Below are 15,512 nucleotides of genomic sequence, written 5' to 3' on the forward strand. Positions count from 1 at the left end.
GCTCTTCTATAAAAATTCCCAAAAAACGGGTTAATCGACTGCATATAACTTCTTAAATTAGTACCCCTGTTGGATTTTTTTCTAAAGCTTTTAGTTCTACGCAAATACATAGTATTTAACGATTAGGAATTTGGAATTACCGTCACAATCACAAAATCTTGTGTGCACAAATATTTTTCGAATTTTCGCTAACTCAAAACTGATATTATTGATTTTGTTCTCGTTGTTGACGGTTTTCTAGTCCCCGTTATGTCATCAGCCTTCAGGAAACATGCGGTTTCGAGGGCTGTACTTTCAGAGATCTAACCTCGTTTGGATCAATAAATTTTAGGTTGTCAGATTTGTAGGGTTAGCTGGGCATGCAAGGAGGTGGTTAAGATCATGCGCGGACTCGTTGAATGCTGGACATATATTTGGTCGGGGTAGATTCTGGATAAGATAATCCAGAACGAAGCTGCGCAAGGAGTTTTTCGGCGATCTAACCCACTTGGATCTGTGAGTTTCAGATTTTGTTCTCGTAGTAATGGTCGGTTTTTTCAAGTCGTTCAACGTCAAAATTTCGAGGGTTATTTTTGGATGGAAAAAAATTCTCAAATAATCCACTTGCCGTTCGAAATCGTTTTCAAAATTTTTAGGACCTGTTTTTGTCGGATTATATTATATTAAGGGTGTATTCTACTCTAGAATTTTGAAAAATTCGATTTTTTTTTTATATATTTAAAGTTTAGACCCTTAAAAACGTATCCTCCAAAGGATTTTTAAAAATTAAATTTATTTTAAGAGTTACAGTTACTTTAGGGACGCAATACCAAGCCCGGTTCGGCCGTATCGAATTTTTTAAACGCGTTTTTCTCGAAACTACTTTTTTTCCACACGGTACCGGCATTATCTCAAGTTCTATACAACCGATTTACTTGAAATTTTGTGTGAACCTTCTTTATATAATCCTTTATCGTTCCTACCAGCATCGTGTCAAAATTTTTGTTTTTAATATTTTAAAAAAATTCAGGAATTTCAAAAAAAGCGTAAAAAATGATTTTTATTTTCAGGCAGTCGCCATTTTTCAAAAAAAAATTTTATTAGTAGACTCAGATAATACTTACCTAAAAAAATGTCATAAATAATGAACTCTAAATATTTTAATCTTATTATATAAATATAATATATATATATATTTTATTGTTTTTTTTTTAATTTGGTTGTTAATATTTACAGTGTACATATTTATTTACAATATATCATTCGGAATTTTTAAATTAGAATTTACAGAATTAATATTTCTTTTTATATATATGTAAGTACTGGCAAATATTAAAAATATATATAATTTGAAAATGAAAATATGTTATTCCGTTATTAAGTCTGTTCTACTTGAGTTATGCCAACAGTTTGTTCTAAGTTGCAAGGGTTTAAGTACCGTTACACATTTTTTGACTTAATTAAAAAGTATGAAAGTACAAATGTGCAATTTTGTACTATAAAAATATTTAACTAGTAGCTAATTTGAAAAAAGCAAAATAGTTCAGTAAAAATAAACAAAGTAGAAAAATTAATTAAGCAAAGGAAGAATTATTTAAACAAGGAATAGCAAAATTTATACATTTTAATGCAAGTACATATTGTAAGCAGAAAATATATACTCTTAAAGCAAAAAAAGGAAAATTATTATTTTTTTTTTAACAACAGAAAGCTTAATTAATTATACTAATTGCTAATAATGCCTATTTACATAATCCACTAGATTTCATAATTAACTAAGTATATCGAAAGTTGCCTAAGAAGTCATACATAAACGTATAACCACGAAAATAATTAGTAAAATGAAATTAGTTTTGCTTAGTTATTAATTTTGCACACACATAAGTAATACTTCCGAGTTTTGTTATTCCTTCATCCTTCCTGCTTGTTTCTTTAAACTCTTTTGCCGTTTCAAATTCAATTCAATACGATAATGTTTTACGGTATTTTTTTTGTTGTTTTAACTTTGACCTCTTTTTTATGTGTCATTCGGCTCTATGGGTTCATGTGTTCGCTAGAAAATTGTATAAAATAGAGTACAGTTACAGTGTAACACCGTTAAACGCACGCGTCGTATCTCTAGCCTTACGATCTATAAGCATAATTTGAACTATCACATTGGAAATCGCACATTTCTCGTATGCACACGGGTCTGTCTATACATACTTCGTTTATCATTTATTTACGAGCTGTATGCTGTGTTTTTGTTTTTGTTATAATTTATAATTAAACACTAACTCACATACAAACAGTTATGCAAGTATTTAACTAATGTACATATATACTTATATACATTACTTAATAAAGTATATATATTATAGTATATGTATAAAGAAATTTCTCTCACTGCATAAGTACATATATTTCAACAATATATATACATACATACATATATATGTATGTAAATAATATTATATATAGCTAACTACTTAAATGTATAAGTATGCGTGTGTGTGTATATCATAGTGTAAGTTTCACGAAAATTTTCTTATAAAAATATCCCTTTCTCACGAAATTAAGCACGTGTTAGTGTTTGATGTTGGTCTCGGGTCCGATTGTGGCATTGATGCCCCCCTTTGATTTTTTCTCTTTCAAATATGTGATCAAATACTCGATCGTCCAGGCGATTACACAAAGAAATATGCAAACTGTTTGTGCGTGTATGCAGATGGGATAACTGGTGGTGACGTCACGAATCAGACCTGCCGAAAGCATGAAAAATAAAATTTAGTAAATAAACCTGTTCTTACAAGAAACCAATTATGAATGCAAAGTATACTCACCGATCAGCGGCCCCAGACAGATGACAAATACGGCTTTGCCAACCAAATGCCAACCGAAGGCAGAGGGTAATTTCTCCAGCGAACAATATTCAGAAACGGTGAGTGTGAAGTTCGCCAATGCAGAGCCACGGAAGAAACCGCAAATCGATAGCCAAACCATTAGAGAGGTCCATTCGGTTTGCTCAGCCATTACTGAAACGAAGAGGAAATTAAGAGGATTAAAATTTTAATTAAAGCAGATGGAAATCAGGTCGGTTGATTAGAGTTCATTAACTGTAAATCATGAGCAAAAGATAATTGATTTCCACTACGAGGACCCTGGAAATCGCACACAGCTATGAATGCTCTTCACAAGGATGTTCAGGATGCCGTCATGGAAACCATTGAGGCTCAACGGAGACACTCCTGGGAGTAATTTTGGACAACAAACTGACTTGTAGTAAATGAGAGGGTGAAAAAAGCCAGTGGTGCTCTCTACGGAATTAAGGCGATGCTAGGGTTAACATGGACCACATACCCTCACGCTTTATCTGGGCTAGGATAGAAGGTTTCAAGTCACGCTAGGAAGTGGAATTCTTAACATATACACCGACGCATCAAAAATGGCTGATGGAGTGGGCACCGGTTTTATTGTTCGGAGCTAGATCACAGGTGACCCTGTAAGCTGTCAAATACTGCAGTATCTTCTAGGCAGAAGTAATAAAGAAGTAAAAGTAGGCAGAAGTGACAGAAGTAATAGAAAAAATAATAAACTCACATCGCATTGCCTCAGATAATGTTTTTAGAAGCAGGGAGGTAGTAGATATAGTGACTGTCGGAAAGTGGCTGCATATATATTGGATTTCAGGTCACAAGGACGTTCCGGAAAACTAAACAGTTGATGAGATCGCTAAAGGTGCCATCCACTTAACGTCCTAACCAGTTCAGCAAATACGCAAATCGTTTAAAACAATACTCAACGAAAGGGCTGTCGGACGGATCAGGGTGAGATGGAATGCCTTAGGAGCAAGTAAGATCGCCAAAATAATGTGCAAAGAACGGAAGAAAAACATGCAAGTTTTCTACTAACACGGTCTCGAAAAGGCTGCGGAACGGTTGTTGGCCTTGTCACAGGTCCCAACTTACTGGCGATGGCATCACATGCGAGCCGTATGGGCATTACTAACGATGACACATGTAGAAAGTGCAAGGAAGAGGCTAAGAAAGATCCTGGAACACCTGGTCCGTTTGATTCTGCCCTTATCTCAAGTATCTATTAAGTCTTACAAAATCTTCATAGTTTACCTACGGAAAAGATCATTCTTTCAACAACCCGAATATATAACCTTCATCTAGCATAGTTTTCTCTAAACAGCACTTTCAGGCTTCTAAGAAAAAATGTATACTTACTCGAACGCGTTATGCCTACAAAGATGATGGATACTAGAAACACCGTGCGCTTCTTGATGGTTGTACGATCGAAGATAGGCGGGAGTATTATACGGGCTGCAATATCTGTGATCGCTGTTATCGACAAACAGAAAGCTACATCTGTCTTATTGTAGCCTAGATTGGCGAAAAAGAACGGCGTGACCATTTTGAAATTCATCTCGCCCACATAGAAGATCGACAGACCGAAAAGTATATTTAAAAATTTCTTATCACGTAATAAGTCCACATCCATGAGATCTGCGAAACGACGCCAGAAACCTGGTTTCTTCTCCGCCTCCTTCGCTGCTAATTCTTCATTCTTTTCAGTCTCTGTTGGCCGCATTTTTATGAAAGAATCACGATGCGCATTCGCCATGCCACTCGCCGCTGTGTTGACACGTTTTAGCTCACGATCATTACGTTCGAACTCTTCATCGCCCACATTCATATGCACTTGCAATATGGAACCGGTGAAGTCCATATAGGAAAGATTTGACGTGACTGAATGTTTGCGATTACGCAATGTCGCATTCACATCGCCATGTGACTGGCTGTTATTAACCGCCGATTGTACACCAGCTAGTGACATGATGCGCGGGAAGGTGGGACGCTTAGGCATACCCACACGAGTACCATTCATCGTATTCATCGCCATTTCTGAGTAATTCTTACGCATATATTGCTGTTTGGGAAAGAGTAGAGTATTCAATTCGGGTAGCGAATCTTCTTCCGCGGCATCCTCACGTATGACCTTCACATCCGGCGTAGGCGGTGACACTGGCACCGTCATCAGTTCCTCATCAATCACCTCATCGATCATATGCCATTTGGCGGGTTGTAAGAGCACTGCACCAACTGTCGAATTCAATGCGATGCCGGCCAACATCAGCACAGCGCCACGAAAGCCAAAAGCTTCGAGCAACATGCGTACCAACTGTGGCATGATCAGCATGCCTAACGCAGTGCCGGCCATTGAGAGACCCACAGCTTGACCACGTTTATACTTGAAGTAGTGATTGAGCGCGACAAAAGCGGCTGACGTGGATAGACCGACACCAATACCGTTAATCACACTGTACGTACTGAGTATGTGCGCCATGCTGGCTGCGGGTGAGGTGGCTGCCAAACCAATGCCACACAGCAGTGAGCCAGCGATAGCCACTTTGCGGTAGGAGAACTCCTTCAAGAGTGGACCGACGAAGAGACCTGAGAAATTCATGCACACATCGAGTGTGCTCATTATAATGGCAGCGCCGGTGGTGCCGACATCGAGATCGCGTAGTAAATCGCCGAAGAGCAGACCGAAAGAGGGCTCGATCGAGCGGGTGGCCAACTGCAAAGAGACAAATAAATGGAAATAATTAGAGTTTATGCAGTTTACGGTTTTTTTCTTTAAGAAAATTAGATGTATGTACGTGTGCACGTGGAGTTGAATGGTAATGGTATGAACACTCGTTACTTGCCTGCGCATGTATTGTATAAATACCAATATTTGCTTCATATGCTTAAGCAAATTATTTTTTTTAATACACAAGTAAATTGTTAACTTAAATTAATAACTATATGGCATTGGTATTAGAGTGTGGCAAACTCTCGATCAATCATTGCAATTGCACTTCGAAATTATGTCACACAGATTTGTAAATATACTTCTCAAAGTGTTGAATTACTTTAATTTATAATTCATTAGCCCCCTAAATTGATCGATGTAGTTTTGAAAATCTGACTCTCATTCAGTAATGGTTAATTGCCATTTATGATTGATATACATATAATTAAAAATATTGGTGTAGGAACATCAACATTTTCTTTAGATCCGTAGAAAACAGATAAAATGTATAGAAAAGTTGCGGTGGAAGCATTCAAGCGCTTTCTCTTTCATTGGCCAGTCCTTGCAAGAGTGGGGTTGAAAGTCTCGGTGGTGTAGGAAACAATCGAAACTGGCATAAGCCGTCTCAACAAATTTGTAATTAACCTAGTCGGTTACTGAGATCCAACGAAAAAACTTTCCACAAAATAATATTCTCTATGAGAGGTATTTCTGAAAACCTTATCGACGACATCTGTCATATATTTTAAAATAATATAATACCGATTGGTCCGTAAAATACATAATTACTTTGAAAACCTTCTTCATGATCCGGAACAGATTTAGAAATGACGTTATCTTGAAGATATTTACAAAATATAGTTGCATAAAAAACAATAAAGTTCCTTGAATTCACATATTGTTGGTCTATCTTAAATTGATATTTGGAGAAAGATATATCTTCTTCTTCTTTATTGGCGTAGACACCGCTTACGCGCTTTCAGCAGAGCTTACAACAGCGCGCCAGTCGTTGTTTGGCGCCAATTAGAGATTCCAGTTCTTCTCCACCTGGTCTTTCCAATGGAAAACCTTCACTCCTCTGCCTCCCCGTCGGGTACTGCGTCGAATAATCTCAGATCTAAAGAGTTTTCATCCATTCGGATGACTTGACCTAGGAACCGTCGCCGCTATCTCTCTATTCGCTTAACTATGTCACTTTTGTCGTATAATTCGTACATCGACTGCAGTATTCGTCGTGGCCAATGCGAAAAGTACCATAAATCTTCGACAAAAACTTTGCCTTGAAAACTTGTAACGCGACACATCGGATGTTGTCCTCATCCATGCCTCTGATACATATAGCAGGACGGGCATGATGAGGGACTTGTAAAGTTTGGTCTTTGTTCGTCGAGAGAGGACTTTACTTTTTAATTGCGTATTCAGTTCGAAGTAGCATATGTTGGCAAGAGTTTTACTGCGTTGGATTTCGTGGCTGACATTATTGCTTCTTTTATACTGGTTTCAGGATAGACGAAATTATCCACGACTTCAACAGTGTCAGCCTGGCGAAAGCAGAACTAACGAAGCAAATGTTGGTCAATGATATAAAGAGTAACGGCGTATGCCAGTCGAATTAGTCTTACTAGCAGTAGATTGAAGAAGTCGCACGATAGGGAGTCGCATTGTATGAATCGTCGTTTGGTATCGAACGGCTCGGAGAGGTCCTTCCGGATCCTGACGGAGCTTTTAGTATTACTTAACGACAGTTTACACAGCCGTATTCGTTTTGTGGCGATACCAAATTCAGACATAGCGGCTAAAGGCAACTTATTTTCCTTGGATAAAAAATAGAAAGCTTCTTGGATTCACATATTGTTTGTCTACCTAAAATTAATAAATCTAATCATTTCTAGGAATAGCATGCAAAAAAGTCTTTAACTACTTCCCCATTAAAGATATGCATAAAATACTTATATAATATATATATTCAAAGTGTAGTTAAGATGAAAGTCTCATCTGTAGTTTTCCCATGTTATATAATTATATAAAGTTTGTTCAAAACTCATGTAAGATTTTTTGTTAAGGTCTTTTCGCGAAATTTTGTACTTTGTGATAATAAAAGACCAAGGTCTTCAGCGGATGTCAGAATGAAAAATTTTTGATTTTTCCAGAATGGTTTTTTTAATATTAATATACATATGTTTACAGAACTGAATGTATGTACTGTCATTTTCAGTGAAAATTTTTTGTTCCCCTTGTTACCGTAGCCTATTGGAGGAGGACCTTGAAAAAAGCTTGGCGGTCATGAAGATTTTTCTGTTAATACTTAACTCCAAAACTCGAAAAAATTTGTTATGATTTTATATGAAAACAGATAATGATCAAAAAGAGAAAATTTAAATTTTTGTCAAAAGTGTTTCCATAAAATGAAAACAATTACACTTAAAAGCAGCTTGAATAAAATAAATTATTATCAAAAATTGTTTTCATTCGATTAACTCCAAACATATTTAAGAAGGTCGTGTGAAAATATCAAATCGATCGGTTCAGTCGTTTCGGAGAAAATTTTCTCACCGACTCTGACGTTTCGAGAACAACGTGTTTACAGTTTGTTAAAACATCCTTACAAATGTCTCCGAAACTATTTGGCGGATCAACATACAATTTCTGGAGAATATTTTCAAATATATGTATGTACATTCGATATGCATATGTACATACATATTTATATATAAAAAACGATTTTTGGAAATTCACAAGTGAATATATGAATTATTGTTCCCAGCCGGTTAAACGGCATAGATCATTGACTTCACATATTGGTTGTAGTCGAAGTGCTCAGAATACGAGTTCAAAAAAATATTATTTTTAATTTTTTTTTTGTGGTGTAAGCCTGATTTAAATTTAGTAGAGTATACTGGAAAGAAATGTGAAATCTAAGTAGTTCATTGCCAACTAGGAAATTGTATGCCTTTTACCAAAACTGCCCTTAAACATTTTTTCCTTTTCTCGTCAGTTTGCTATATGTACTTGACGTATGCATGACTATTGTGCCAATAATATAAACGCAGATACTATTTTATAGCTATTTATATTGATGACTTGGGTATAAAAGTCCCATTTCAAATCTTAAATCTTATTGCTTACTATTATTTGCAAAACCCAAAAGTATTATCTAGTACCATGCAAGAGAGTCATAAAAACTGTGTACACCTAAGGGCATTGTAAAGATTTCAATTATCAATATTGATTTGAATTTAATTGCTGCTACAAAATTTATAGTAAAACAGGCGCAAGCAGTCAATCAATTCACTTACAGTGGTGGTCAGCGTAAAAGTACACCAAAAAATTCAAAAATTGAATATATGAAATTCATTTGTAAGGAAATGAGAGAAAGGTATTTAATTGAATTCATTCAGCCAATTTAAAAGAATTATTATTTTTTACTTGTATATGTCAAAAATTAAAATTTTTACTATACCTTCGAGCATATTACTATATTTTTTGGGGTGGGGGTTTGAATTGGAGATAATTTTAAGCTCAAAAATCTTTCTCTCCTCCAGAAACATTGTTTAGAAGGTATTCCTGTAGATCAGCTCATGATCAAGGTAACACAAAATTTTTCAAAATAAATTCGCCGATTATTAAAATACATTAAATTCTGTAATAGTACCCCCCCGAAAAAAAATATAGTAATATGCTCAAAGGTATAGTGAAAATTTTAATTTTTGACATAAATATACAATCATTTAATTATTAAATAAAATGCTTCTCGAAAAAAAACAAAAAATAACGGAAACGTTTTTTTCTGACTCATAAGTGAAGTTTTTATATTTATATTTATTTTAAGTATTTTAATTTTTCTTTTTTTTCCGATAGTATAAAACAGTAAAAAACATTGTTAAAACAAAACCCAATTAAACTGGATTTTTAAACTAACCTCAAAGTGGGTTTATTGTAAATTTTTTGTAAATTTTTTATTAGTAGGTACTATTTGTTTAGCCGCTACTGTACAACTCTCTAGCCATTAATTTATATGATAGATAATTGACTTTTGGAAAGTATTCCATTGTATGCTACAAATTTACAAGCTCGTATGACTGCGATCAGCACATATTTACGAAGAAATAGTAAACCCCTTGGGGGTCATAAACGTCACGTCAATAAATTGTTATTGGTTAAATCATGACCGCAGGTGCTAAAATGTGTGAAGCTATAAATTCGCAATTAAACACTTAAAATACTTTTATTTATTATTATTTTTTTGGAAACGAGTTTTAAATTTTTAGAGTTTGACCTATATTTGCATTTCTTTTTCATTTGGATTTTAACTTGCATAGGTCATGATCTAAATACCTTTAACTACCTTTCTCTGTCAATTTAAGGCATGTATAAGGTAGAAAGGGTTCAAATACTGATATAAATTGCCGGCTCTTGCCATTGACATTTCATTAATGCATTAAAGAATTTAACCTGACGCAAATTAATGACATTTAATGAGATGGCGGCGTTCTGTCTGCAATTAAATAAGGCGTTAACAAACACACTTCGCTGTCGTATTGTTAATTTCATTAATTTTTCATTGACTTTCGGCGAAGTTTACGCTTGAAAAAAGTATTGCTTCTTTTTTGACGGATTAAATATTTGCAAATTCATTTCCTGAGTATTCGCATACATTTCCATTAACTTTTATTATTATATATTTCCGGTGAAATTTATTTATGACGCTGTTAAAATTTTCAGTGCTCGTGCGCTCTGTATATTTAAGCCATTTATTTTGAACTAAATTACTTAAGCGGTGTTAAATCACCTATTCTATCACACAGATGTTGTGGGCAACCGCAACTAATTGTAGCCGCTTTGAATGGCTATTAGCGGCGATTGTTACTGCTTATTGTGTGCTAGCAAGCGAACGTAAGCTAATATATTTACATTTCAAGTGACATAATGTTGATATAATAAATTACTTAATTGGATATTTTTATAAAAAAAAGCAGAAAGTTGTTTATTTTTATTTTTTTCGATTGCAAAAAAATTAAATTTTTTGTAAAAAAAGGAATTAAATTATTATTATTAAATTATTAGTAAAAAAAAAATAACAAAAAAATTAATAAAAAATTATTTTTATTTTTTTATTAATTTTTATTATTAATTTTTAGTAAAAAAATGAAACTATATTTTTTGTATTAAAAAATTAAAAAATGGAAAAAATAAAAAAAATTAAAATTAAAAAAAACTTAAAATAAATGTGTTCTAAAAAAAATTAAAGCGTTTTTAAGTGTTTTTTATTTCACCTATTTTTTTTAATAATTTTTTGCCCAGTCTTCTACGTTTTTGCCAAATTTTTTGAATGTTTTTGTATATAAATTTGAATTCAGAAACTGTGGCGGCTGCAGAATTTCTTTTTGGCGGGTTTATTCTTCCAACATATTTTGCTGTCAAAATCCTCCCTCCACGTGGATCTAATAGTGAACTTGAAACAATGTTTGTGGCTCTTGATAATAAATGTGTTGTCTAAAAATCAGCTATTTCTGACAAATCTTCTTTAAGGGCTAAATGATCCATGAGCCCAGCAGTTAAATAGTTTTTAAGTACAGCAATATGTTTGTAAATCCCAAAAGGTATGCATAACTAACGTTTCTCAACTATCGGGTGATTTTTTAAGAGCTTGATAACTTTTTTTAAAAAAACGCATAAAATTTGCAAAATCTCATCGGTTCTTTATTTGAAACGTTAGATTGGTTCATGACATTTACTTTTTGAAGATAATTTCATTTAAATGTTGACCGCGGCTGCGTCTTAGGTGGTCCATTCGGAAAGTCCAATTTTGGGCAACTTTTTCGAGCATTTCGGCTGGAATCGAGCCCGAATTTCTTCGGAAATGTTGTCTTCCAAAGCTGGAATAGTTGCTGGCTTATTTCTGTAGACTTTAGACTTGACGTAGCCCCACAAAAAATAGTCTAAAGGCGTTAAATCGCATGATCTTGGTGGCCAACTTACGGGTCCATTTCTTGAGATGAATTGTTCTCCGAAGTTTTCCCTCAAAATGGCCATAGAATCGCGAGCTGTGTGGCATGTAGCATCTTGTTGAAACCACATGTCAACCAAGTTCAGTTCTTCCATTTTTGGCAACAAAAGTTTGTTAGCATCGAACGATAGCGATTGTTCACCGTAACGTTGACGTCCAATCCCCACGTGATCTGTCAAATACTAATGCATGAAAATCCTAACCTCTAAAAATCACCTGATATAATATCTCAATACAAACCTACATTTATGAATTCCTATATCGAATAAGGCAATTTCGATCCCTACTTGTCACGTAAAATCACTTTCAATACCAAATTACTTGCTTCTATAAAGTATAACCGTTGAAGTCAATAAAACTATAGATTTTAGTATTCAACTATAGTCGTTCACCAATCTTTTCGTTGCTTTTTAGAGAGCTTAGTATGCAAGTTATCGAAAACTGAGCGACACAACAAAAATGTTTCAAAATTTGGCATCAAAACTTTGCACCAGAATTAAAACATTAAGCACTAACTTCATTATTTTGTAAAATCGATTTAGCTTGTTTTACTTTTTCGGCTTAGATTTGTTTATGTGTATGTATATACATACTTATTTCTGCCATAAGCATTTTATGACTTTCACGCTCATTTATATTTTATTCTAGAAAAGTTCTGTGGAAAATTCCTATTTACATTGTTCATCACATTTATTCCACTAACTACACAAGTTATGTCACGAAAATTATACGATTAAATGAATGCCATGTCATAGTAGATCAGAAAAAAAATAGTAGTGGAATGAAGTGCATTGGAAAATGAAGTTAAAATAACAAAAAATGGAAGCAAAAATAATTTACGGCTATTCTGAGGTCAGCAAGAGGAAGGAAAGAAGTGTAGTTGTATTGCTAAGGACTAGAAACGGTTTATACCAATTTAATGTACTAAGAATATCTAATACTTTCGTGTAAGACTGTTTTCACATAACCTTAAAATTTATGTGAAAAATTCAAACAACCAAGTTTTAGTTTTTATTTTTACATTTACAAAAAAAAAAAATTACTTGATTTTCACTGCTGCGATTACGAAATGACAAGTAGATGAAAAAGAATCAATATCCTAGAAATAATTAAGCAAATACGATTCGTTCAAGTTGTATATTGTATAATGGCATACAGTGCGTATGAGTAATATTTTTTGATTGGTGAAGGGGAGGGTGATGCAGGTGCATATATGTGAATCTCTACATTCAATGGTTAAATTCATATTTTTGTGCACTTTTGTAATTCAGATTAGTAAAATAAAGCCTTAACGCAACAAACTTGCCGTCTAGAAAGCTTGTGGACTGCGGGTTTGGCACGAAGAATAGAATAAATAATTGTAAGGCTTGAAAATTCCTTTTTACTAACTAGAAATAGACACTGCTTCTATTTTAATTTGAATTTCGGTTTCCTTTCGCTGTCTCCTTGTCTCCTTACTCGAATATATGCGTATACTTTGCCTAAATATCATGCCTTCGTGATTCAAATCAATGTTTTGCACTGGCTCGCTATTTGCTGACGAGCTAGAAAGCAAAATTGGACTTTTAATTTGTGAGTTAAGAAGGTCAACAAATGCCAAAATATATGTGTTCAAACATTAACTGGCAAAAAATATGTGAATTAATAAAAGCAATTATTAAAAGTTTGGTAAATTTTTCTATTTTGTTTTTGTGCTTTTCAAATAAAAGTTTTCTGTCTCCAAAAAGCACGCTTTATTTATGTACTAAACGAAAAACTGCAGAAAATATTTAATAATATACAAAACATTATTTTTAACTGTTTTATTGTACATTATTCTCAATCAAATATATTTAATTATTGCTCTAAAGCCAACCTTCAGCAAAATATTTTAATAAAAACATTTCAAGTTCTTCCTAATAAGTGTTTCCCATTTAGCTTTTATAAATGTATGCTCTTATGTACTGCTCGTATAGATATCTTCTTGTCTTTTGACAGCTGCAAGATAAGTGTTAACGTTTCTTTTACGTCACCATACTTAAGTCTTTTCCCTCTTAGATATTACCCTCTATATTGACAGTTATTTGTTGAGTACGGCATTGTAAAGTGAAGATAATGCCTTCTAGATATATATTTTCAATCAAAATTTCAAGGACAGACACGTATATGCCCGCTCAAGTGAACTGAACATGTGCGATTGCTCCCATCCATCCAGCCAAATATCGCATTTCACTCAAAATATTTGCAGATTGATTTGACAGTTTATGCCTCAGCGCTTGTGTGTATTTATAGTTCATATCAATGCCACGCTTCCATTGACTCTTTCTTCCTTCAAACGGCTTTCGCATCGATAAATGCTGTCAATATAAGTGCATACGTACATACATGTGTATGTCGATATATTTAATATCAATAGTAAATATTCGTAAAGAGTATTAAGTTTGATATCAAAATTCTAGACACAAATGTATATAATATGTATGCTCGTACATACATACATATATCTATCGCACACTTTATCGATTGTGATAATTTATGGCTATTAGGCGTACACATTGACCCACAAAATGACATTTAAAGCGAGGTGACTAGCCATACGTGTGAATTGATTTAGTAAACGATTCAGCAAATGTCTGGCATTTAAGTTAAGAATCCGTTAACATATTTCTAAAAACGAAATTTAGTATATTTGAATATTCTCAGCTGTAGACAGAGTATTTATGTAATTGCGATTTTATTATTAACTTTTAGTGGAGTTGCTCGAGGGATTTCTTTTAACAAATACCTTAAGTGCGTTCCAAAGCCATTAAGGTTAACAAGTTTAAAAAATTGCTTCGAAAGTGTAGAAAAAAGTTTTAGTCACCAAAAATTTTATTATGGTAAATGTTTCTGAAGACGTGAAGACGTTTTTCAATTAAAATTAAAGAAAAAAATTCTGAAAGTTGTCATACATTCCTGCTGACAGTTGAAGCTCCACTTCATTTTGAGTTGTTTTCGAAATTTCGAATTTTTTCACGTTTCTCTATGACACTTGAAGCCGCTAAAATTTTAATCAACTCCTCTGAGCTTTGAAAAATAACCAACCGATTACTAATTTTTTACACGACATGTTCAACAAAGTACGCTCTACGGAACCGGAACGGATATGTATTTACTTTATGTATGCTGTCAATAGCTGATTGTTCGGCTTCATTCGCCAAATAATTTCGGAAAGTTTTCTGCTATAAGAACTATAATAAAACGCTTTATATCGTCACCTAAAATGCAAAATAATGTAACATCATGTTTCATAAGTTGACAGGCTGGCAAAAACGATATAATAGACACCACTCATATTGACAAAATTTGAGTTTTGGTTATGAAGTGGTTATACATTGCTTACATATTGGTTATATTTGACAGCGGAAGCTGAAAATTCTGAAAATTTAATGCCATAAATATATTATATGACGTAGTGAATAGTAAACAATAAAAAATCAATTTCGATTTTTTTGTTGTTATGTTGTTTTGCATTTTATGTGACTATACAAGGAGTTTGGAATGTAAACAGAACTTAAAAAAACAGAGCAAATGGTTTTTTTCAGCAAAATCAATGTATTTTATTCAAAATAGTCTCCTTCTGCTTCAATACAGCTTTTTGCGCGGTCCAAAAGCATGTCGAACGAGTGTTTTAGCTCGTTGGCCGGTATGGCCGCCGGTATGGCCGCCAGTATGCCGGTGCAAGCCTTTTGAATGGCCTCTACGTCTGCATAACGCTTTCCTTTTATAGGCAAATGCATTTTTCCGAAAAGGAAGAAGTCGCACGGTGCCATATCAGGTGAATACGGGGAGTGATTAATGGTTAAAATGAGATTTTTGGTTTAATAATCATCCTTCGATTGTTCGATTCTGAGCAATTTTTGATCGTCAGTCAATTTGTGCGGAACACACCGCGTACACACCTTTCGTAAGCCCAAATTTTCGGTCAAAATGCGATAAATCGATG

The 15,512-nt window shown here is 33.9% G+C and overlaps 1 protein-coding gene across 1 annotated transcript in view; it reads right to left on the reverse strand.

Annotated features, from left to right (window-relative positions):
* Positions 1-2,361: 2,361 nt before the first annotated feature.
* LOC120773882 overlaps positions 2,362-15,512 on the reverse strand; it is a 49,168-nt gene continuing 36,017 nt past the window's right edge. The window contains exons 2-4 of the mRNA XM_040103052.1: positions 4,191-5,544; positions 2,802-2,993; positions 2,362-2,720 (exon numbers count right to left, since the gene is read on the reverse strand). Coding sequence (XP_039958986.1) covers positions 2,545-2,720; positions 2,802-2,993; positions 4,191-5,544 — 1,722 coding nt within the window. The 3' untranslated portion in view covers positions 2,362-2,544. The remainder of the gene's footprint in view (positions 2,721-2,801; positions 2,994-4,190; positions 5,545-15,512) is intronic.

The sequence above is a fragment of the Bactrocera tryoni genome, chromosome 4, assembly GCF_016617805.1.
Source record: "Bactrocera tryoni isolate S06 chromosome 4, CSIRO_BtryS06_freeze2, whole genome shotgun sequence".
Taxonomy (NCBI): Eukaryota; Metazoa; Arthropoda; class Insecta; order Diptera; family Tephritidae; genus Bactrocera; species Bactrocera tryoni.